Below are 25,338 nucleotides of genomic sequence, written 5' to 3' on the forward strand. Positions count from 1 at the left end.
CAGAGATACTTTTCACAATAACAAAGGGCTCCACGAGTTATTATTATCTGTGAAAAGTCCTGGTGCGTGACTGCGATTGCATAGGGTGTGCTAAGGTTTCTAAATCTCTTTTTTTGGCCAGGTGTGGCATAGTTTCCCAGGTCATGGTTACACAAGCTTGTGACAATGAAGCTCGAAGATTCAAGCTGCTGGATGATTTTTCTGTGGCATTGTGCAGGGTAGCATTCTCTTTCTGTTTGACCATCTCCAAGGTATTTGGCTTCACTTTTTAAAGTTATACAGCTGGGACAAATCCACAAGGCATTATTTTAAAAAAAAAAAAAAAAAAGGAGCAGGAGGGGAGCACGCAAAGAACTTCGCTAAATGGCTTTCCACTAGGTGGTTTTCTCTTTTGTGAAAATAATTAGCTGCAGCCAGATGTGCTGCTCCTCCACGTTTTTAAATAATGATAAGCCGGCACCAATTTTCAGATCTATTAATAGAAAAATGACTGCTATTACCAGCTGCAGCTTTGGGTTTTTTTTCGGAGAAAAACACCCTGTTGCTGCTTGCTGAGATACTTTTCGTTGATGTCACCTCCGCACACTTTTTTAATCGCCGTTTGCTTTGAACCTCTTGGAGTTCTTGCACCGAACCAACAAACTGCTCTTTCAAGAGTCCGCAAATACACTCATTTAGAAGAAAACCGGTGACCGAAGACGCCTTTCGCCCTCCGTCCTCTCTTCTTTCCGCTGGAGAACGCACGGCTGCCACCCCCCTCCCCGTCCGGCCGCGGCGGAACCACCCCCTGGGACCCCCGGGCCGTTACTGCCCGGGCCGCGGGGCGCAAACACCCGGGGCGGCCGCTCCCCAAGAGACGGGCGGCGGCGGCCCGCAGGCCCTGGGGCTGTGCTCGGTCACTTGCACGCATCGGCGCCGCCGTTTAAAACCACCCGGGGGTTCCCCGGTGGCGGGGCAGCCCGGATGATGGCCCGCCCGGTCCGCCGCGCCTCACGGGGCCCTGCCCCCCGCCCGAGACGGGCCTCCGACTCGATGGTGAAACGAGGGAGGCGGGGCGCTCTAGGCAGCCGCGCCGCGCTCTATGGTGCGATGGGAGGAGCGGCGGGGCGCGGCCGACGGCTCCGACCCGGCGCTCTCGGCGCCTTCTGCGGGCACGATGTCGCCTCCGAAAGGTGAGGGCGGCGGGTTGGCCGGAGGGGACCGTGGGCTCTCGGAGGGAGGCACGACCGGAGAAAGGAAGACGGCGATCCCGCCCCGGGCCCGGCGAAGCGCGACCCCCCCTGCCTCCCCCGCCCCAGAGGGAGTGGAACAGTCCTCCCCGCCGGGGGCTGCGGCGCCGGGCGCCACCACCGTGGGGGCGAGGGGAAGGGGGTGTGAGGGGGCGCGCGCGGCCGCGCCGGGGAGGGGCTCTCCCGACCCGCCTTCCCGCCCTCCTCCCGCCGCCCGTGAGGGGCCCGGCCCGGCGGCGGCGGCCGGGGGGTCGCCAGTGGCGCCTCCGCACTTCGGGACCACCCTCGGCCGCGGCCGGCTGCGGAGCGGTGGCGGTTCCCGTCGCCGGTTCCCGCTCTGGGAGCGCCGGGAAGTGGCGTGGCCGTGAGGGCCCGGTGGCCGGTGCAGGCGGGCACCCCCCCCTTGCTCCTCGGTACCCACCCTGCGGGCGCCGCAGGCGTCCCCGAAACCGCCGCCGGAGCCGGGGGCTCCGTCGGAGTGTGCGCAACCGCGCCAGAGCCCCGGCCGTCCCGAGGCCGGAGCCCTCGGGCCAGCCAGGTGGGCGCAAACCCTTGAGGAAGGCGACGCCCGCCCCCCGGCCGGCTTCCCCCGCGGAGGGCCTCGCAGAGGGCTCCGCCAGCTCTCGGCCGCAGGCTTGGTGGGGACGGGGACGGGGAGAACCCCGGGAGCAGGAGGGTTCCCCGCAGCATGTGCGAGGCGCCCGCCGCCCCGGCAGCCCCTGGCGGGCGGCCGGTTGTGCTTCGTGTGCCAGGCTTGGCCTCGGGGCTGCCACTGAAAAGAGCCCCGGCGGAGTGGTTACAGGAGATGCGTGGAGGGCCCGCGTTTGTATCCTGAGGCTTTTGGCCTGTCTGGTCCCTTTTGCTGGAAATCGTTTCTTGCGAGTGGGGTTTACTGAAACCAGGGAGAGAAGCCCTGGGAAAGAAACAACAGCTTCCTTCAGCTCTTTTGGGTTTTTTTTCTGAAGCTGGTAGAAGTTCAGACTTAGCAGCAGAAGCATATGGCCGCCCCAGCCATGCTTTCCTTCTGCCCCCAGTGCGGCACTAGTACTGATGCAGGCATGTGAGCCAGGCTGGAGAAACGTTCAGGCTGAAAACTAACTACTAGTAGCTTTTTACATAACGCTAGAACTGCCTACTATGGTTACTAGATTCATTATGTCCTGCTGCATTTGGTTTACCCAAGTTTGCAAACTGTTGCCGAATTGGGGGGCTTGCTTATCTTTTAAAGAGTAGTTAATATAGGCAAGGATTAAATTGAGTTTTAGTTTGGTAGTACGTAGACTTAAATTTGATGTGTATAAACACATGGTTAATATAATTTCTGTCAGCACTAAAGTATCATTAGAAAACACATTTTTGTAAAACTGGACTGGGTTAATTTTATTTTCTGGTTGTTATGCCCTTGGATTCCCACTGCCCCTCCCCACCCTCCCCGCAATCCAAACCTAATTTGAAAATGGATTACAGCTTGTAAGTCTCTTTTAAGCATTGTTAGTCCAAAAAACTAATTGGCTCTACCTTTTAAAAGTGGTTACTGACGTAGGTAAGATTTTTATCTATAAGGAACTAGCTAATTTAAATGATTGCAGCAGCAGGAGGTATTAACTGTACCTTGCAGAAATGTTATGCAACAGAAGACATCACTGGCTTGAAAGAAAAATGAACCAAAACATCGGTTGCACTGGATTCAGCAATTCATTCCCGTCTTAAATCAACAAAGTTATTACAAATCTGCCCGGAGCTTATCTGTTAGCTCATTCCCTAATCAGCGGAGGAACATAAACTTATACTAATTAAAGTACATTTCGTTAGGATATTCAGAACACGACAGATAATTGCCTGAAAGATGCTGCTGAACGACCAACATCCACCTGTCAGATGCCATACATAACAAAGAATAATTTGCCGGTTTGAAAAATGGTTTTGTAGACACCACACATTTGCTCATGTCTCATGTTGTAGCTCGTGCCTTCATGCAGAGAAGTCCTGTTTGGAGTTGTGCACTGTTCTCTTTATTGGTACGGATGCAGACTTAGCCATTCTCTGACATGGGAATGAACTGGTGTGGCCTGGCCTTGTCCACTCGATGAAACTCTCAGGCCTCAGAGGAGGGCGGCTGTATGAAAAACTGCCTTTCGCCAGTACACCTGGGACAGGCTGACTCCCAGATTATGCAGGTTAGTAGTTGGTCCAGGGCAAAACTGTTAGAAGAATTGCTACTGTTGGAGTATAGCAGTGGGGAAGATCCAGCGGGTAACACAGATGATACATAGTCCTTGTTTGGTTTAATTTACTTGGAAAGCCATAACCTTAGCGTTTTCTACAGTGAATAATTTTTCAAGGAAGCCCTTTGTGTGAAGTCCTATCACTGTTCTAAGCAAAACTCTTCTACTAACTTAGGTGGAAAATAAGGCTGAAGGAAATGCTGCCTTATTTGTTAAGATTTGCTAGATTGATTCCCTTCTTTGCTGATACTGAACTTTTCCTCTCTCCTTGCTTTTACTAGTCTGCCAACATTCTTTGTGTCAGACTTCAGTATACTCCGTGGAGAGGATCAGCTGCCCTTTAAGAGCAAGCACTTATTGTCAGCTAAAGAGCAGGAAAGCACAGAAAGACTTTTTGATTACTATCAGATAAATGTTAGTCTCTGATTAGTTTTTCTAGAATGAAGGATGATTATGAGGGCAAGAGGACACCTTACTTTCAAACACCTGAAATTCCTATACAAGCTTCTTTGAGAAGAGACTTTAAAATTTGACTTAAACTTTTTATAGCAAGTGTTTCACAACACTGTAGTTATTGTATGCTGCCACAGTAGTATTTGATACAAGTCCTCCAGCTGGAGAACACCCTGTTGCAGTTCTTAAATTAAAATGAAGGGCATGCTGAGTCATCATCTTTGTTTCCTTTCAGAAAATGTCAGCTTACTGTTCAAGTTGTACTGCCTCACAGTGATGACCCTGGTTGCTGCAACGTACACGGTCGCATTGCGGTACACAAGGACAGTGGATACAGAACTCTACTTTTCAACGACGGCTGTGTGCATCACTGAAGTTATCAAGTTGTTCTTGAGTGTGGGCATCTTGGCGAAGTAAGTATGGGAATGCTAATCAGTATTTGAAAACGAATCCTTGCTTCCAACCTCAGATTCTCAGATACCGAAGTACGGATACATTTGAGAACATGGCTGGATAGTCATGCTGTGGAAGAATCATTTTAGAGCAGGTTAGAGCTTGTGAGTCCTTCTCAACTGAAACTGCTTTGTAAACGGCACAATATTCAGGTGTGTCCTTTCTACATATTTTCTATTTTTGTATGCTTTGGATTAGGTTCAAACGTCAGCATGGATTATCTGTGATGTTTCGGATCTTTAAAATATTGGTGTAGGTGAAAGCTGGACTATGAGCCATTGTCTGCTGAGTTATATATAATTGCAATGTTCCTACCCATAAATTTTCCCAAGCAGTGTTGCAGACAGACGTTTTGCTGTCTCTCTTAAGCTTGGGGAATCAATGCTGAAAGACTGGTCAGAAAATATTGGAGTTTCTGTAATCCCAGACTGCCACTAAGAACAAGAACTTTAGACCACAGGTGAGCATCTGGAGTAGGGAGGCCATCAGTCTGCCGTCTTTCCTCTCAGCTTCCCTGTGCTACATCCTTGGAAGAATCTTTATATTGTGGACTTTTCCAAAGCCCAGTTCTTGCTGTTGTGGTAGAATTTGTTCTCTTAGGGTCTCTGCCTATCCCTTTGTAGCTTTTGGTACATCAGAAGGCTGGCTGTTTTGTGCTAGAGGATCATGAAGTCACATGGTATACTTCAGATTTTTATCAGATCTTTCTACGTAACATCAAAATGGCATTTTACTTGCTTTAGAAATGAGACAATATTTGAATTTGGTAAGGCAGCTGTGGTGAGCTGCCTTTTGTTTAACCTTTCGTTAAATGTAATGCGTTAGAAAAGGCAAGTGTGACCAGTGGCAGACTTCTATTTTTCGTTTTATGCAGCCTGGGCTTCTCATTCTGCTAGCACAAAATGTTGACAGAAGTGTCTCTGCTGATGAGTGGTTGTGCTGTGGTTCTCAGTGTTGTGGCCAGTGTGGATTCTGATCCAGCCTGCTTTCTGGAGACTGCAGCAGCCCATGTTTCTCAATAGTGAGGGACCTGTGGGTGGCATTTGGTAGCCTCACCTGTGTGTATAATTTCTCAATCTGTTCTTGTGCACCTGGCACCCAGGCTGTTTATAGTGTACCAGAGGGGCCTAGTTCAGCAGGCTAAACAGTCTGCCTTTTGTTCAGGGTCAGTAATATTGTGTTTGTTAAACGTATGAATGGTCTTTTTGCTTGATATAATTAAAAAGGCAATTACTTTTAATACAGAAGTCTATTATGTTTTTAGAACAGCCCTGCACAGCCAAAAATCCATGTAGCCCATCATCCTTCCTTTGACTGTAGTCAGCAGAGATGCTTAGAACAGAAGTATAGGCCATAGGGCAAGCACGGCCTGAGCTTTCCTTAGCTGGTGGCAGAAGCTTATGGATTTCCCAGCCTGGATACTGTGTGCATGCTGTGGCTGTAGTGCCTAATGGTCCTGTCCTCTGTGAGATTGTCCAGTTTCTTTTTGAACTGTTAGTTGTTCCTGTATCTGTAAAATGACTTCTGCAATATAATTACACAGTATACGTGAAAGTACTTTTCCATAAACCCTTTATCTAGCAGTTTCACTGGATTCTGTCTTCTTGTGTTGGCAGACATCATGAATAATCTTTCTCCATTCATTTTTATTTTCATATCTCTACAGATCTGTATTGTTTTCATCACTCATTTATTTTCTAAGCTGGGAGTCCTAGTCTAATTTTTCCATGATCATCCTAGTACCCATCTCCACAGCATTTCCAGTATTGTTACATTCCTTTTGAAACAGGATCCAGAGCTGCATGCAGCATTCAGGATGTGAACATGCCATGGCATTAGGCAGAAGGGTGAAGATGATTTCTGCCTTGGTCTCAGTTCCTTTCCTAAGGATTCGTAACGTTCTGCTCATTTCTCTGAACACAGCTGAGCCTCGAGCTGGTGCTGTCGGAGAGCTGCTCGCATCTTTTTCCCAAATGCCCGTAACTGGTTTAGAGATGGTTGCTAGATTTTGGGGTTATCATTTCCTATGATTCTTTCTCATTTATTGACCACTGAGCTTTATTTGCCAATTAAAATGGGATGAATCTGATTCACTGAGCTGTTTGAAGGTTAAAATATCTATTCTGATCTGGTCAGCTAGTGGGGTTGTTTTTCTCCATGGTTGAGAGACGGGCACCAGCAGACACTATTCATCAGGCCATGCTCACCTCTTCTTGGTAGGGTGTCTTGCTTGCTGGTGGGTCCGGATGCCTTCCTTTGCTGTCCGGGTAACTGAGCTGTTTCCCAGATGGCAAAAGATCTGGTGAATTCTGCTGGGTGTAGTGAGAGACCCTTTGGCAACTATTGAAAGTTTTCTTTTGGATATCACATATAATTGAGTATAATCAGCAAAATGTACTAATTTCCTAGCAATCTCCCATTTTAGATCACTTACGAATATACTGAACAGCATAAATTCCAGCACAGTTTCCTGCAGTGTCTCCTTTACAGCTTCCTCCAGTTTTGAAGTCTTAACCAATTTGTCTCACCTAAGGCAAGGTGCCTTTGTAGTTTAATAACCAGTTAGAAGGTAGAATACAATCTGTTTTATCTGTACAGTGGGATACATTTGGGTGGGTACCTTTTTCTTTTTGAAACAGCCAGCATTGATCACTGCAACATACAGGATACTGGAGTGTGACTCTCGCATTGTTCTGGCTGCAGAATTTGTTTTCTTACACTATGGTTTCGCTGTGTTTACTTTTAAGGCTTCTCCTGGAAGGCACGTTGAATGGATGAATGCCAAAAGATTGTCTTTCAAAAGAGAAGTTTATGATCGTTTAAGCTCTGTTAATTGTTTACTCAATTATACTCTCAATTTCTCATATTTATTTAAAGTCCAATTCACCATCTGGTAATTACATTGTCTACATTCTTAGGTGGTACTTAATTACTTAGCAATGGATGAAGAAAAGTAGAGCGGCTTTGCAAACTCTAGTTTTAACTTCAGCTTTTCTAGCAAATGCAGGTTTCTGTTGCAGAACTGATTGTTGTTAGTATCTCTCACCTATTCAGATCTATTAAAAGAACAGAGTATGTTTTTTAAGTCAAATCTAGATCAACATGAAGAACACTGAATTCAAGCCATATCATGCTTTATTTTCTTATTTGGTTTTGCAGCGTACATCTTTGGGCACCTTATTTTGCATTAGCAACTGTACACAGAGGCTTGTTTTAAATTCTTTTTTGTGTAGATTTAAATCTGTCTCCACGTGATCTTTGTACTGAATTCAACTTACAGTTAGAGGTTCAGAAACTACTATTACTGCTGAGATTTGACTTTAAATTTGTGACCAGCTAATTCACAGAGCATGGTCTGGAACAGAAGCAGGTATAGTTTAAATATTATTTTCTTGTTTGACAGCCCACCTTACTATTGACTAGAAGCCACCATTACTGTGTGGTTTGGGGTTTTTTTGACTTCTTATTCTCACAGAGTAAGAGAACTGTATCTGCACTAATTATATTTTATTTGCAGTTAGACATTTGAGATAGAAGCACTTGGGTGTTACCAGGAACTCTTAAGTTTTCTTGTACTGCTTATCTCCCAGTGCTGGGCAATATAATAAATACATTGAGAAGTAAGTAAACCAATGATTTTGCCTATAATGTCCGTGACTCATAATATTTTATGCAGTTCTCTATCTAGTGCATTTAACCATGGTGAGCTGTAGCATGAACTCTTCCCCTTCCTTGTATTGCAAACTTAGCTTTAAGTACTACTTGTCTATAGATTTTCATGTCAGTGATTGTGCCTTGTGGTCTGACATGTCTTGCAGAAGACACCGATGTGACATGCTCGGTGTCATCAAGTCTGTCCCAAGCCAAGTATCCCCTTATGTGAGGACAGAGCTTCACATGCGACCTTGATTGTACAGCAAGAGTGTGGGAAACCATATTCACCTCCGTTTGCTAACTGCACTGCCCCTGACTCTGTTTTTTCGTGTGTGCTCTCTGTTATGGGAAAATGACAGAAAGAATCCGTGTAGCTGCCTGTATAAAGACTGCTCTCACTACAAGAAACGAAAGGAGAAAAGGAGGTATATGCTTGGTGCCAGGCAGGGAGGAAGGCAAGGGAGGAGAGAAACTTGGGTTGAATGATCATGAGAAGAGAGAGTCTATAAATCATTGGAGAGGAAAAGTTTAAGAACCTGGAGCGCAGACTCAGGGGTTGATCAGGAATGGAAAATATGCAGGAATAAGGTGGTTAATGAAGGAGCCTGGGGCATAGAGAGTTTGCTAATTTTGGTAATGGCTAATAAGAGTTTGGGGCAGGTAGATGATGTACCTTTGTGAAAAAGAAAGAAATTGGGATGTGGGTGAAACGTGGGGAACTGGGCTCCTGGAGCGCTGAGGAGGATGCGAGCCATTTGTTCATATGTGTGTGTAATGGAAGCAAAAGGAGTGTTAAATTCAAGAGCAATACAGGTTCCAAGTTGAGACGACTGTGGGAGGGGACAGAAGTGATTTTGGATGTTGGTATTTGTCAGTGGCCAAGCCAGAGAAGAATGGAAAGGGGAACATGGGATTTGGGGAAAGCTGGGAAGGGAAGCGGAGGACTTGAGTAGCAGCGACAAGTAAGCAAGAAATGTCACATCGATGTACAAATGATAAGGGAGAACTAGCAATGCAGAGGTCAGCTTTAATAAGCTGAGGAGCAAGCTGCAAAAGGGGACAGCAGCAAGAAGCAACAGGTTCTTCCCCATTGCCTGCTCTTGCACACACTGTAATTACGTGAAGGAGACGTGTGAAGGTGCAAGGTGACAGGGAGCTGCCACAAGCCCCAGCAGACCTCTTCATGTGTGTGCTGGTGCCAGTCCAGCATCTCCCACAGCACAGGTGAGAAAAGGAACCCAGGGCTGGCTGAAGAATGAGAGGTGTTTCCAGCTCAGCAGTGTGCAAGGATACCATCTTTTTTGGCTGTACTGTGAGGCCCACGTTAAAGGGGATCTGGAAAATCACAGGCATTTGACATCACACACAAATATTAATACCTCCCCTAAAAAAAGGGGGAGGGAACGACAACCTTCTGTCCCACTGCCTGCATAGTTGGTGCCTTATTTCCACTGTTTGCAGTGTTCCTGGTTGCTGTTGTTGTTTACTTTATTACACATTAATGCATCTAACCTCCTGGTTCCAGAATGTCTTCTTCACCTTCAGAGTTTTCTACTTGATAACCTCACTGTTTTTTCCCAGTTAATTTTTCTTTAATGAGCAGAAGGTACAACTGATTGTTGAGAACAAATTTTCAGCCTTCCCAAAGGATTCATTGATTTGATTTCTGTTTCAAATATCAGTTTAGGAGAGCCCTCAGTTATATTACTATTTTATTTTGCAGAGAAACTGGAAGTCTGACAAGGTTAATAACATCTTTAAAAGAAAATGTATTCGGAAGTCCTACAGAATTGCTAAAATTAAGTGTACCATCTTTGGTGTATGCTCTCCAAAACAATATGGCATTTGTGGCTCTTAGCAACTTGGATGCGGCGGTGTACCAGGTAATACACGTTTTTGTCAGTAACTGATCTCTAAATACATTTGTCTTTATGGTTTCATGAGGCATGTGTGCTAGGTATCTGTTTGTGTAGCATACAGTACCCTCTTTAGCCTCAATCTTAAAAGCCAAATGATGCTTTGTTACATTCAGACCATACACTCTGTTGCAGTGCTCTGGTTCTCTGAGCTAACCCACTAACTGCTAGAGTCACTTCAAATTTACTTTGTTGTAATTGGCAATGGTACAAAACACCAAGGATCTGTAGGAAATCAATGAATATAAAATTTTATTTGTCATTCTGTAGTTGAATTCTCTATTTTATTTTCTTGTTTGGGAGGAGTTTATAAAACCACATCCTCTACACTATATTCCCATCATCTTTAGGTGACATACCAGTTGAAGATCCCTTGTACAGCTTTATGTACAGTCCTAATGCTAAACCGTACCCTTAGTAAGTTGCAGTGGTTCTCTGTCTTCATGCTGTGCGGTGGTGTTACCCTTGTTCAGTGGAAGCCTGCTCAGGCTACAAAAGTACAGGTAAGAGTTCACATTTTGCTGCTTCACAACAAAGAATAAACTGCCTTATGCTTTGTATTTCACTTCACAGCAGCTGGGATTAAGGTAAGGTCCCTTACGTTCTACACAGCAATATCCCTTTCCTATTTCCAGCCACTTCATCTACAACATAACCACTAGTTTGATCATTCACTTTTGCATTTATTGGGTACCAGTTCAGGCAGGCTTGTGGTATTGCTCCAGTCTCACTTGTTGGAAAGGCAACTGATTGCTACAATTAGTATAAATTACCACAGTTCTATCATAATCAGTCTAAGGCACCATCATAGGAGTATCTGAGTAATACATTGTTTCCAGCAGTTGGCCCTGGTATCATTGTAATTGTTGGAGCAGAAAACTTGGAATGGAAGCACTTGGAGGAAGTAGGAGGGAAACTCCAGTGCCTTGTGGGTGTGGGTAGGTCGTTTAAACACACCCTTCAGAGGCACTGACCTAATCCTGTTCCAGGAAGAAACAAGTGTCTTCTGTTTCTTAGGTCTTAGCCGCTGGTCAGCGGCATTAGTGGGAAAGGCAGGTCATGCAGCTGGGAAGACTGGCCACAGCCAAGTAGATGGTGCCTCTGAGCACTGCAAGGGTTGGTGAGAGCACACACAGAAAATGAAACACCACACAGCTACACCGAGCTAATCTGAAGGACAGCTCTAGTACATTTTATACTGTAATGAAATGCTAATAATTTTGCTGTACTTAAAGAAGTAGCTCTGTGATTGATTACTGTAAATTACTGAAGTGTTGCATCCTTTTTAAAATAATGGTTGATGTTGCAGGTGGAGCAGAATCCATGGCTAGGGTTTGGAGCGATTGCTGTTGCTGTATTGTGTTCAGGATTTGCAGGTATAGTATTATTCCTGTACGCAGGTCACAACAAAAGGACTGGAGAACTCATTTTGTTTAAAACAGAACACTCTACATTAGTTAACAGTCTTTGTTGATTAGAAGATAAAAAAAGGACTTTATCCCTTCTGCCCATAATTACATTCTACTTGAAGTAATCGTGGCAGATTCATGACATGATTACTCTAGTTGTCAAGCAAATGACTAGGAGCACATACTATTGGTTTTATGCGATGCAACTTAGAATGCTGGTTTGCAAGTGGAAGTGTCTTTCAAATGCTTAGAATAATACTGTGGGGGAACATCCATAATGACTCACTCCGAACAATTAATTAATGTACATCAATTTTATAAAGTTGGCTTTACAGTGAATAGGTCCTTTATGGTGATCACATGGAATGCTTGCATTTTTTTATAAGGGCAGCTGAGCAAATTGCTCAATTCTTGTGCTAACTCAGCCCTGAAATACACATTGCTGTAGTCCTGTAGGTGGTAAATCAAACTGAGATGCAGAGGGAGCATGAGTAAGGCGGAGAGAAAGATGAGTAGCAGGAGGCCTAGATAAACCGCATGAAGGGTTTTTGGTTTGGTTTTGTTCTACAACCAGTGTTTCCCCTCAGAGGAGTTTTTCTTTGGCTTCTGCAGAAGGAGACCAGAACTTGAAGACAAGTGAGCTGGTGTGGAGAAATAAGGAAAATCAAATTACTACTTAATTTGAAATTTGGCCCACAGGGGTATATTTCCCTGGCTGTAAACTGGATTCTTCCCCCTCCCTCTGTAAGAAAACAAGGTACTATCACCCACCTCTAGTACCATACAATCCTGCAAGAATAATCTTGTGCTGTGCATACATGCTTGTTACTCGTAGAAAACATTCTGGTTGGCAGGGGAAGAAAGGAGGAGGGTGTTGTTCTTGTTTGGTGTCTTTTCAGTGAAATGGGCACTTTGAAGCAGAAATACTAAGACTGTAGAGCTCAATCAACTTTTCCTGGAAGGTTATAAATTTACTTCTTTCAACAGATGCTTCCAAGCCATGAGACAAAATACAGCATTCACTGTGAAGTCTGCAGAGTCTCCTAAAGCTCTCTAGCTTTCTCTGCTAACGCGGGTAGACAGCTGTGCTTCTAAAGGTCTGCAAATTCAGACCATTGAAAGGGCTGATGCAGGCGGCTCTAGAGGATTTAGACACATACAGCTTTCTTCTGCAAAAGGATTGCAATTGGGCGTTTCCTCACTGACAGCCGTAGCTTGGAGGCAGCTGGGAGGACAGAGTATTTCATCAGTGGAGCTCCTTGTGCCCTTGGGGCTTTACATGTTGAAAACATAAATTCTATTCAAACTCCTTTCCTCCTCTTCCTTCCCATGTCCACATAAGAAGTTATTTTGGCATTAAACCTTCAGTTTCTGGACTGACCATGTTAAGTGTTTTATATTATTCCAGCAAAGTCAAAAAAGTTATGTGTTTTTGTCCCTCAGAGATGGAAAGGAACTTTATTCTTCCAACTGCTGATCCTGTGATAATTTCCAAGTATCTGGGGGCCCAACAATGCTTATAGAAGCATTGTAAAATATATAATGCCAGATCGTGGTTGACTTGAAACAATACTGAAGAGTGATTTCTCTTAAACAGCACTCGTTCTTTCCTCCATCTTGCCTAGTGGAGCAATTTTTATGCATTTTCAGAAATCTGAAAGCATGGTTTCATTGGTTTGCTTACTGTTTTTTTAGTTTATAAAATTTACAAATATGGTTCATATTCAAGCCAAATTTCTGGTACATTGATTACATCCGGTTGTGCTCTATGGGTCTTCTCAGCGGGCAGAAATCTCAAGAGAGATTACTATGGGTTCTTTTAAACACTGCAGTCATTAACAATACTAGTTTTTTTGTTGATATTGTTGTTTAGACCTCAAAAATGTATATTCATATGAGATAGTATCATATTTCTTTGGGGTTTTTTTTTGATAATTTGAACCCCTGAAATATAAATCTGTTCTCTAATTTATTCACCATAAATGTTCACTGTACTGTATGAAATTATAAATTGCATTTTTCATGACTAAAAGAGTAGCAAGACCTTCCTTGAAGCTAACTCGGGGATTTCCAGAGGAGTGTGTGCCTAGGGCTTCTAACCCACAGGTCTTTTCTCTGTGCCTTCTTTGTCAGTTCCATATACTTTTCTCATATCGTATGAAGGATCTTGGGTGACATTAATCAGCAGTAAACTTGTAGTCAGTAGGGATCGCAACAGAAGCTTGTGGAAGTGGCTGAGAAGATCTGAATCCTGCAGACTCCTGTCTGTTTTCAAATGCTGAGGAAATTCCAGAGATAAGCAGAGTCCTGGTGTGGAAGCAGTGGTTAAAAAGGCAGGTAGTGATGGCCTTGTCAAATGTTGGCCTTTTAGTCTGACCTACACCTCCTGAGTAGAATAATGAGAAAGTATTTGGGGAATTTAAGTAAGGTAGAGCATAAAAGTCACACTCATCAGCATGGCACTGTGAACAAGAGCTTTAGGTTAAAATGAATTCCATTTCCTCAAAACAAATCTGTAGTTTCAATGAGCAGAAAGCATCGGTTTTGATTTGCTCTTGTAATCCACTGAAGCGGTGGTTTCAGAACATCACCACTCTGCCAAGTACTCCGCAGGCACAAGGCTTCTGAGGAATTTTCAGTACTGAGGTAATATAGTCCCACCCCTGTTTTTAATTTTTTACTGCCAAGTATCCCAATGGAGGGAAAAAAAAAAAAAAGAAAAAGTTCTACATCATACTGAAATACATAAATACTGTCCTGGGGATAAAATACCAGGTGCCAAGGTGAAACGCTTTTTTCTGGTGTAGAATTGTACAGAAGAAACTCTGCTGGACAGAAGCCTGGCAAATCAAGCAGAAATTAGTAGTTTCAGTTGTCGATGAGGTTCATTGTTACAACAACTGTAAAGAGAAATAGAATCTATTTTTGATGTTATGTACCAATTAAAATGATCCTGTTGTGGAAGGCACGCTTTTGTAGGATGTGTTGTTGGGTCCTTGGCATTGGGAACTTCTGTGAAACTTAGTCTGTAGGACAAGATGATTCCACTAGTTTTGTGTGGCTTTAAAACACTACAAATGCTGAAGCATTAAAGATGACACTTCATCTCACTGAAACTGTTGGGTTTTTTGTTTTGTTTTGTTTTTTTCAGGAGTTTATTTTGAGAAGGTTGTAAAGAGTTCAGATACTTCCTTGTGGGTGAGGAACATTCAGATGTACTTGTCTGGGATTGTGGTGACTTTATTCGGTGTGTACATGTCAGATGGAGCCCAAGTTCATGAGAAAGGTTTTTTCTATGGCTATACATACTACGTCTGGTTTGTCATCTGTAAGTATCTTGTGGTTTTAGAGTCTTGTTACATTGTTTTGCTTTTTAAACTATGATAGAACTGATGGCAGGAAGCTACAAATTCAGTCTGACACACTTTTTTTACTGTGTTTTGAGGGATTTTATTTAAAAGTATCATTTTCTTGGAAATCATATACTTGTTCAATTTAAAATTGTGCTGAAACAGCAGTCTAAATAACTGAGTAGTGAGCAGATCCACTTTAAGTGAGTCATATCTGATCTACTAGATGTCACGTAGACATCCTATTTTGCCGAATGTTGAGTTAAATCACCAATTAGGACGACGTAGCCCAAACAAGGAATACACCGCTGGAGTAAAATGCATCATTTCAAGAGTAACCTACTGCACCTTTTCTAATAGAAATATGTCATCTGCTTTCCAGTTCTTGCCAGCGTCGGTGGCCTCTACACTTCGGTCGTTGTTAAGTACACAGATAACATTATGAAAGGCTTTTCTGCAGCGGCAGCCATTGTTCTTTCTACTGTGGCATCCTACATCCTCTTTGGCCTCCAGATAAGTAAGTGCCTTTTTGCCTTTGATTTGATGGTATGTGCATGTTTCCTTCCTGGCCAGGAGGCTGCACACAGTTCATACCAAAGCGATCACATGTGCCTCCTTTGGATTATTTCTGGTTTTAACTTCAGGTCTTCTCCAGGACTCCTATGCACTAACGTGTCATCCCTGTTGTGTTACGTAAGGTGCCTGGTGATCACACTTGCTTTTCTGACCATCACCACGTTCTTGCTGATATGAGACTAACTGAAATGGTGTGGGAATTGTAAATAAGCAAGAGATCTCGGTGACAGAGGACAAGTCTAGATTCTGTGAATTATTAACAGGTTGTTGTCCTGCTTAGTTTTGAGTAACTTCCATGCTGTCATTCAGGTATCATCAGAATTTATATAGCTTACTCTTCTGAAGATTTCTTCTTATACAGCGGTGTTTACTTAAACTATTTTGTCTCCTTCCAGCTCTTACCTTCTCCGTGGGTGCTTTCCTGGTGTGTATTTCTATTTACCTCTATGGATTACCTCGACAAGACACCACGAAACTCCAGCCATCAGAGACTAAGAGCTCAAAAGAGAGACTTGCTACTGTGTGACATTGTCCATAAAAATGGACAGAGAGACGAGAAAAAATGGACTCTAAAAAAAACCCCTACATTTTTTTAAAATGAGCCTTAAGCTAGTCATGAAACGGTTTCAGTGGATAGACTAAAAGCAGAAGTTAGTTCTGTTTTACATGTGAAGTTGCCAGTGGCTGATGCTGAGGCTACATTACAGCCGAGGAGCTGGATGGGTGTTTTATTGAAGGTATTCTTCATTCACATCGGACAATGAAGAGTCCCATTTACAAGGAAAGCAGAATGAAGGAACTGAACGCTCAATTGTATATAATGTATATAACGGGGGGAAATTGGTTCTTTGTGTATTTGATAAACTGTCTTGCCCTTTGAGGCCCTTTGAGGGCAGAAATGCCCAAAAGCTTCATAAAAATCTATTAAAAAGAGCAAGTCCTGCCAGCATTTTCTCTTAAACTAGTTGGCAATTGCAGTTTAATGACAGGAAAGTTATCTCCTAGGTGATACAGATGAGATGACACAACCCCACCAGAATAACCATTCTTCAAGCATCACTTACCTAGAAGTGTTTAGAAGTAACACTTGCTATTTGGTTTAAAAAGTCAGAATGAGACAGGTGTTTCTCTTACATTGCAGATTTTCTTTCACCTTTCAAATGTTTTTTATACCTGCTGTAGCTGGTAGAGAGCTCTCTCTTCTCCTCTTTCTCGTTTTATCAACCCCCAGCTGTACAGGGGAAGGTTCACATGTGTTCTTGTGTCTCTGGCTTAAGTATGAATGAGTCAACTCAGTGTCAGACTAGATTTCTATCTGTACGTTTTATCTCTTAAGCCTTTTTGTGCACACAGAGTGATGCTTGAAAAGAGTTCCTGTAAGGCATGTTAGGCTTTGATTTAATTGATGAGTGCCGACTGTATAATTTCAACCTCCTCCCTCATTTTCTGAGGCCTTCCAGAAACTGCAACTCTGCATTGAGGGAAAACTGACTTTGGTGCATTTGGGCAACTCGTTTACAATTCAAAGTGAAGTCAGAAAGGTGACCAAGTTTACATCCTGGTTAGATTCCTTCAGACATGAGTTAACCAGCTATGTTTTCCTTGGAAGTGGGACGTGTTAAACACAACATACTTAAATTCTGCTCTGGTGGGAGGGGATACTCCTCTCTGCCTTTCACCAGCTGTTCTGTGCATTTAGAACAGTGTGCCACCAGAGTGCTGCTCTGGTGAGTCAAGGCTTTGGTGGTGGTGGGCATTGTCAGGCATTTCAGAGGCTAGAGCAGCCACCTGCACTCTCCTCAGCAGTGTGGTGGCTCAGGGGTGCCAAGCAGCAGCTGCTGTGTCTGACTGCGTGTATGGTGCTGAGGGAGCACTGCGGTTCCTCTGCCACCAGCTGGGCAGCAACCACCCTTCTCCCTGGTCATCACGTCAGCGTGACAGAGGAATGGGTGAGGAACAGGATCTGACAGAGTTGGCAGTTGGTCTTGGCTAATGTTACCGAAGGGTGAGTGCAGTACAACAAACAGGAAAAAAATTCCCTGGCAGGGTCTGACTAACCTGGTTTGTTACAGGGCAGCTGTAACTGTTGTACCACTAGGCCTAAGTACACAATGGCAACTGCAGCCAGGGAGAATTTTGATCACTTAGGGCAGTGCAGTTAATACCAGTTCCTCTACCAAAAGGATGTTATATTTACAAGGGTAAATGCAGAGCAGTTCTCTTTTATGGGAAGATACCAGTCTTCCTGGTATTTAAGTACCCTATTCCTACCAAGTACCTGGGAGAAAGCGACTGTGAAAGCCCTGGCCTCCCCCAAATGGCTGTGCCATGCGACCCTTCTGCAGTCAGTATGTTGGACTGTACAAACCTCCAAGAGCAGACAGAGTTTCCACACTGCATTAGCAATGATACGCAGGAAAGTATTATGCTGAAAAAAAAATGCTTTTACTAAAGGATGTGACTTCACATTGCATACAGCCTCATTACATTTGAGTTACAGGTGTAATTCCAAGAAGTTTCATTCCGCTGGCTAGAACCAAGCGTGCAGCTTGAAAGAGACAGAGCCTTGCCTGCAAAACAAGAACAGCTGTCAGCTTAACGACATCACTGCAGAACAGGGCATAGTTCTCAGGACAGCAGTTAGGAGCAGCGTGTCAGAGGTGAGAACGCTGCCCATGCAGGGCGCTGGGATTCAGACGTACACGTAATTGGAGTACTGACCAACACCAGTGCTGGCAGAATTCGCACCAGCTGTGGATAGCCCATTGCAGTGTCAACAGAGGGACACTTTTGTCAACCAAGGGAAGCTGGAAAGGGGTGTCCAGCCCAGTCCAATACCCTCAGGGCAGAGCAACCAGAGGCGATGCCTGCAAAAGAGCTAGCAATGACTAAAAAGTGAAAATCTTTCATGCGCCACAAGCTGTAACAGCCTGAGGATACTGCTGGAATCCCTCCTCTCACTGTGCCTGGGTTAGAGGTGGTCAAGCAACTATGGGCTGCTTTGAAAATTTCACTCATCCTTGTCAATGTCTTAGCTGTTACACAGCTGGCTGTTTGGGAAGGGCTCTATCATCAGCCTTACTCAAAAAAAATTGTTCTTGAAAGCTGTCACACTGTAAGGGGTTTTTTTTACAGGATAAGGAACTGAAACTTTCCTTGTGGCTTGGACTGTCTTAGTCCATCTTCAAAGGCAGGAGTAGCTACAGCTTCTAAGCTCAAATACAGAGTGCAGCTCCATCAATTCCACTGAATTTTCTTCCCCCACAACACAGCTCAACACTTGGATGTGACTTCCTACCAAAGTCAGCTAGGTAATTGCTTTTGAAATAGATGAAAGAGAAAATAAGAAAGGCAGTGTAATTAGTGTATCGTTCACTGAGTAGCTAACGGGTCAAACATTGCCTGGGAGAGCAGTAGAAAATAATTTGCATCTATGTGGAACTGCATGTTAACAGTTGTCAGCCTCCGTGCTTTAGCTGGAAAGGCAGTACAGACAACTTGGGATATGTAGGTGGCAAGAGGGAGAAGACAGATTCAGTTATCTCCTAATTCTCTTGTCTTCCCACATAACCACTAAAGGAAACCACCAGAACTTAACCAGCAAGATAAACACTCAAATGTTTACTTTTTAAAAGTTCAGAAGGAAAGGCGATAAGGAAAGGGGTTTGACTGGGTTTGGAGCAGTTGTCCTTATGGAGCATTCTTTTTTGGGAAGGTCAGGCAGAGCAGCCCTCTCCAGCAGGCACAGCCGTGAACAGCAACCCTTGCCTTCCCAAAGCAGTGCCACCCATGGGAGAGCCTGACTGTTGGCTCATGAGCCTGCAGGTGCATGTTCACCCCAGTGGTTACACAGCTGGGCTGGCAAAGCCTTAGTGGATCATTCCTTGGGAAGCCCTACACAGGCTCCAGCCACCGCCTAACAACCTGGTGCCATACCTGGGCTAATTCAGGGGCGCTGCCTTTCACAGGAAGAGTTTTATGTGCCACGGCTGCAAGATGGCTGAAAGGGAAAGCATGGTGAGAACGGTGAGAACAAGCAAGTCTCTTGACAAGAACAGTGCTATGGGCTACAGAAAGCAGCAGAACTGGAACTGCCGCAACTGCAACACGCCAGAGACTTATTTCCAACAGCCTCTTTCACCTGGCTGAGGGAGGGTATGGTTTTCTGTAGCCTGCATGCCATCAACAACATATGGCTCATAAAATAAGCCCAAAACATTCTCTCCACCCCCACAATCAACAAACCCCAAAACTGGTCTGGAAAGGTCCTTGAGAGCCTGCCCTGTCATTCCCAAGGGGCAGGATTCCTTAGACAAGTTTCCTTAACTTGTTAAAGCATTCCCCATACACAGGCTCTACAGCTTCCTCCAGCAAGTCTACTCCCGTATTCCACTGTGCTGTCAAATCAGACAGGTCCCTATGGAGGTCACACATGCAGTATGACTTACAGTAATAATATGCTTTGTCCATCTCAACACATAGGCTGAGATCAGTGGTTAAAAGGGGTTTGGACAAAATTTCCTAGCTGAAATTTTGAGATTTGAGAGCATATTATCAGCTCAGATCTGCTCTTTGAGATATGATTAGTCCAGCATGATTCTGCGTTCAGACACTGGGTTACAGCCAAGTAATTCTTTTTTCTTGAAAGCAGTTAGTTTCTGAGGAGGCTCCTGGCTCCTTTGTTTCCTGGTTCCAACCTTGATCTCTACTATATTATTTGCTATCCTACTTTATACCTTTCCTGCTCTAGAGAAACTGCCCCACAAATTTATATCTTCCCCCTGTTTTTACTCTTCAAAGCAGTGCAGATGTGAGGGCTGCAGAGCCAGCTCAGGAAGACCTGTCCTTACCAGAGACGGATGCCAGTATCGGCAATCACCTTACCTGAGTGTGAGGAGGTAGCTGACAATGTGCTTGGGTTGCAGATCCTGAGAAGATCTATATAGGACCTCATCATACCTGTGAAGAAAGAAAAGGGTTGTTTGTTGTTGAAGTGGTAGGAAGGTGTACTCAGATACAAGGCTGATCAGACTTGCTTAAGTCAGAACAAACACACAACAACAACTGCAGAATTAACCAAAATAATCTTCTGAACCAGACCTAAGCCATGTAATTGGCACACAATTGGTTGTATCTTTCTCATTCACTTATTATTGAAGATGATTGCTTCTGCTCCTCTTCATGCAAACACTGTAGATGGCAGAGCTCAGAGAGGCAGGCTATAGCAAATAGAACACAAGAGCTATATTTGCTCCTGGAACATTATGTCTGGATTTACATTTCAACACTAATTGTAAGTTCCTAGGAGCAAAAAATGTATTAAATAACCAAGGCAGTCAAAATAGTCCCTTAGAGGATGTTGCCTTTAGTAAATGCAGCTTTGAATTTTAAGTAGCTAAAGGAAATATTGTAACATTAGAAAAGACAAAAACAAAGTGGGTTTACATAATCCTGGAATAAAATTGACTTATGTAAGACAGTATTAAACTGAATAGTACAGGCAGAGTCATGGAGATCTATGTTTTTTTCTTCGTGTGTTCTGCTGTCCACTTGTGCACGTCCTCTTTTTCACAGCCTGCAACAAGTTATCAGCACTTCTGGGGCCGAATAGATTCCAAATTCAAAGTGGGGAGTGGACTACTCCTGGTCTTTGCTCAGCTCCCAGGCCCATCCCCTCCAGCATGTCTGAGCCAAACTTCCCTGGGATCCTCCTTCAAAGGCAAGCTGCGGGAGAACTGGGGAGTGATGTCTGATAATGGGGACTCAGTGGTCACGTAAGAGCTATAGCACCAGGGAGGGAGTGTTCCCCATTCCCTTGGTGGGTAAGCTACAAAAACATCTCTTACACATGCATTCAGCAGCTCATCTCAGCCAGCATGCTGTAGGTGGCCACTGTTCAAACAAGGAGGGTCACTGCCTTTATACCACTGTGCAACAGATGTGAAAGAGACAAAATTAGGGGAAGCTCTGCATTCTCTCAGGGACCACAGAGACACCAGCAGCTGTTGGCTCCTCAGAGACAGCAATGTAGGTATAGAAAAATTACTATTAACTTAACAAGCACCATCAAACAGCCATTAATAAAGCTTTATGAAGCAACAAAGTTGGTATCAAATGAAAGGGTCCTCTTTTGATACCAATTTTGCTGCTTCATGAAGCTGCTTCTTCAGTGTTGGCCTACAACATCTTGTTAGAATACTTTAGCAGTTAAATAAGTCCATTTTTGCAGGGATATACACGCTACCTTCAATCTACTATTCATTAGTCTGCAAAGTTAATGGCATTCAGAACCAGTCAGCTAATCTTAAGGGCAAATGTTTGGTAGCTTTTCAAACAGCAGAGCAGAGCCATGAGAAGTGGGCTTCTGACAAGTCAGGATTGTTTATCATAGAAACTTTTCAAGAAGAATCTACTCATGGTGACTCACAAGAAGGACTGAACAGTAATTGTTACTCCTGAAATCATGGGATATCTAAACGCGAGTTTGTTAGCCACTGAGTGCCTGGTCTAGTGGATAACCTAAATACTGCTTTCTACTGAAAGTAAAGGCCCCAGGAGATGTTTCATACAGATTCCGTATGGTGCCTGGCCAGACTCAAAAGCCTTTGCAATAAGGAGACCTGAAGTTCTATAAAAACAAGAGTCCTGCAGTGGAGCAACAACCTCTGTTTGGAAATGGACACATGTCTGGGATGCAGTGATCCCTGCAAATCAAACCAAAATATATTAACCCCATCAGTTTTCACACATAAGACAGGCAGCTATACACTAATTGATAAAACCAAGAATTTCACGAATTTTCTGTGAAATATAATTGCACTAGATAAATAAGACACTACTGGTCTTACTTAGAGTGCTGGCTGGTCTTGCTGTTGCTCAAGAGAACATGCAGCATACAATAAACTGCAGGCGGACCTCTTGAGGCAATTACAGTTAACGGTAGGACTCTGCAACCTACGCTTGCAGGCTGAAAGGTGCCACCTGGGACTCTGGCATGGCTTTTGGAAGTCTGAATTTTAAACAGATGCCCTCAAGAAGGCCTTAGTGTGGCCAAAGACGTTAACTCTCTGGCACCGTGCAGTGTGCAATGCAGTATACAGGACCTCTCACTAGGAATTCTGAAAGCCTCAATTACTTCCAACTCTATCACAGGCTGTGCAACATGGACAACTCCCTTGTCTCTGTATTTTAATTACACAGCTGTGAAATAATGAAAACAGAAACTGTTCAGCTTTAAGACTGATTAATGAAGAACATTACTTCTATTAAAAGGTATTAGTTGTGCACGTTCAGTAGCTCTGAAGGATGTTGAGCTACTGAGTGTACATGCACATACCCCATTTCACATCACCCAGGAGCACTTCCTCTCCCCTTTCCCACATGACAAAAACAGAACAAGAGGAACCAAGCAAATCTGCAGCTAGTATTTATATAGAGCTTAGCGTATTTTTCTGAAGACAAGAAGTAATTAAGAGGCTCATGTACACAGAGTATGTTCCAAATACTGCTTTTTCCCTCGTGTGGTTTCTAAAGTCCACAAAGATTTCAAGTGAGGGCTACTGTTGGCAATCAGTATGACCCAACAGACAAGCCATTGCCTGAAACAGCCATTTTTCTCTTATGATCATGCAAGTCTGTGCCTGCTCAACAGGCTGGCAACAAATTCAGAATTTTATTTTAAGGGAACTGGTATTTTGAAAGAAAACTAGACAAACCTGAGAAGATGCTGAAGAACAGAGATGGCATCTGGCTCTTGCAAGCACGCCACATTAACGTCCGTTAGCTGCTCATTCCCATGCATCTGTTCTAAACTAAAATGTAAGAAGGAAAAACAAACAAATGTTGGATGAAAAACTCTTATTAGCAAAGCTGAACAAGAGAAACAGTAATTTGTGGTTTTAAGAAAAAAAGGGTAGGCATCTTCTGCTCAAGCTGAATGGAACATTGAGACAGACTAGCTGACTTCAACCCAAGATAAAAGAATTAAAATTTGTGATAGATATTGAATATGAATAGGATTAGAGATATGCATGGAAAACAGGCCCAGAAGCTGACGCTAATAGGACTAGGGAGGTACCATAATACCATCAATACCTAGATGATAAGGGAGTACACGAAGAATAGACTACAGAAAGGGATCAGGCTTGCATGCTCTCCCTGAATACCATCTCCTATTACCATTGCCTTAGACAGAATAGCAGGTTGTATGGGCTTTTGGCCTGATGCAGGAAGGTCTCTTACTTGCTTTTATGAAAATACATATCCATGTCTGCATTAAAAATTATCTGAAATATCACTATAATTGCTAAAACTGTTCAAAATGGACTCTTTCGAAATTCTTTTTAGAAAATAACCAAACATGTCAGGTCTTTGACCTGAGTCAACAGGAAGGGGTCTGCTTTTAAGCTTGGTTACCAACAGTGGGAAATAATAGAATGTTTAAAAAACCCCACTAGCTACAGTGGTAGCTAAAAACATCTAAGTTCTGTGATTTGGTATATTTTACAAGTACTGGCATTTTGGTTTTGACATCAGTTTCTTTAATCCTAGGGCCACCATTCTTCGTCACTGACACCAAGCACACAGAGAGGCTGTTCCTAGAACTGGGAAAGTACATGGACAGTTAGCTCAGACCTGTGGAAATGAGGCGGAAAGTTCATTTTAATTGGCTTTCTCTTCCGAGAAGTCTCAGTGATTCCCATCATAAACTTCACACCTCTGCTGAAAAAGTGAACGTGTGTCATATTTAGGGAAGGTGTTAACACTACTACTTAACAAAGCAGTAAGTTAATAAGGTTAAAATACATGTCAAACTGTACTTCTGCATACAAACGGTCCTCTTACCTATGGAGTCTGGCATGGGTGTACTGCAAGAACACACCTGTATCTCCACGACTTTGAAGAGCTCGATCCCAGCTAAACTGATAATCAGATGACAGAAGGCCCCGGAAGTCCTGGAACAATAAATTAATGTCACCTAGATACAGCTCTCCATCTCAATTTTTAACTTTTCACAGAAGATGCAAACACCTCTGGAGGCAGCTCAGACTCACCTGAATTATTAGTGCTGCAAGACCAACTTTCTCTGCTGTCTCCATAGGGTCTTCTACCTCTTTGGTTGCTGACAAGAAAGAGAAAAAGAAATTGTAACTCTTTAGTAGCATAATGACACCCTTGGTCAGACTTGGAAATGCCAATAAAACAGCAGATCTTCCATAACTGTGAACAAGCAATATGGAAATTGTCAGGATGCAATTCCAGGATAAAAATCAAGTCCAGGATAAAAATCTTTCTTAAAAGTTGAGATACAGCTGTTTCAGATGTGCTTTTCCCCCACTTCCCCTAGTATGTGTAATGCAGATTTTAAGGTCAAAAGCATTCATTACAACAGACTGGATAGACTACACTGAATTCCTCTTCACAATTCAGACAGCCAATCTCAAAGATCAGGAAGAGAGTGACAGGGCAATTCAGATTTTGTTTAAAAACTCCAAGCGATAGGGAGGCATAAATAGCCAAAGAAAAATTGTTCCAATGACTAATGGAGAACTTGGATGTACATTTAGGGAGTATTCACACCATCCACTGTAGATATCTAAACTGACTGTATTCAGAGAACCCGAGATGTGAGAATCATAGAATGGTTTGGGTTGGCATAGACCTTTAAAGATCAACTAGTCCAACCCCCCTGGCCATGGGCAGGGACATCTTTCACTAGATCAGGTTACTATCCTCATGCAACCTGACCTTCAACATTTCCAGGGATGGGGCACCCGCAACTTCTCTAGACAACCTGTTCCAGTGTCTCACCACTCTCATTGTAAAAAATTTCTTCCTTCCAATCTAAACCTACTCTCTTTCAGTTTAAAACTGTTGTCCCTTGTCCTGTCACTACAAGCCCTGGTAAAAAAGTCTTTCTCCATCTTTCTTATAAGCTCCCTTTATATAATGAAAGGCTACAATAACATCTCCCCAGAGCCTTCTCTTCTCCAGGCTAAACAACCCCAACTCTTCATAGGAGAGGTGTTCCAGCCCTGACCATTTTCATTACACTCCTCTGGACCCACTTGAAC

General features: G+C 43.6%; 2 protein-coding genes across 5 annotated transcripts in view; one reads left to right on the forward strand and one right to left on the reverse strand.

Annotated features, from left to right (window-relative positions):
- Positions 1–1,058: 1,058 nt before the first annotated feature.
- On the forward strand, positions 1,059–16,214 carry SLC35A1 (solute carrier family 35 member A1). 2 transcript variants are annotated; one of them, XM_049818208.1, is made up of 9 exons: positions 1,093–1,172; positions 3,192–3,406; positions 4,143–4,320; positions 9,738–9,897; positions 10,281–10,433; positions 11,240–11,306; positions 14,491–14,667; positions 15,072–15,206; positions 15,661–16,214. In XM_049818208.1, the coding sequence occupies exons 3-9, from the start codon at positions 4,184–4,186 to the stop codon at positions 15,789–15,791; spliced, it is 960 nt and encodes a 319-aa protein (XP_049674165.1). In that variant the 5' UTR covers positions 1,093–1,172; positions 3,192–3,406; positions 4,143–4,183; the 3' UTR covers positions 15,792–16,214. The 2 variants fall into 2 exon arrangements, with proteins under 2 accessions (XP_049674166.1, XP_049674165.1); XM_049818209.1 differs by lacking the exon at positions 3,192–3,406 and having other exon boundaries at positions 1,059–1,172.
- Positions 16,215–17,698: 1,484 nt separating this feature from the next.
- Positions 17,699–25,338, reverse strand: part of RARS2 (arginyl-tRNA synthetase 2, mitochondrial) — a 40,740-nt gene continuing 33,100 nt past the window's right edge. For 2 of the 3 annotated variants that reach the window (XM_049818207.1, XM_049818205.1), the window contains 7 exons: positions 24,319–24,386; positions 24,110–24,219; positions 23,900–23,983; positions 22,981–23,076; positions 20,150–20,224; positions 19,202–19,265; positions 17,699–17,835 (listed from right to left, as the gene is read on the reverse strand). In XM_049818207.1, coding sequence (XP_049674164.1) covers positions 17,749–17,835; positions 19,202–19,265; positions 20,150–20,224; positions 22,981–23,076; positions 23,900–23,983; positions 24,110–24,219; positions 24,319–24,386 — 584 coding nt within the window. In that variant the 3' untranslated portion in view covers positions 17,699–17,748. The remainder of the gene's footprint in view (positions 17,836–19,201; positions 19,266–20,149; positions 20,225–22,980; positions 23,077–23,899; positions 23,984–24,109; positions 24,220–24,318; positions 24,387–25,338) is intronic. The other variant, XM_049818206.1, reaches the window with a different exon arrangement.

The sequence above is a fragment of the Accipiter gentilis genome, chromosome 15, assembly GCF_929443795.1.
Source record: "Accipiter gentilis chromosome 15, bAccGen1.1, whole genome shotgun sequence".
In the NCBI taxonomy this organism is placed as follows: Eukaryota; Metazoa; Chordata; class Aves; order Accipitriformes; family Accipitridae; genus Astur; species Astur gentilis.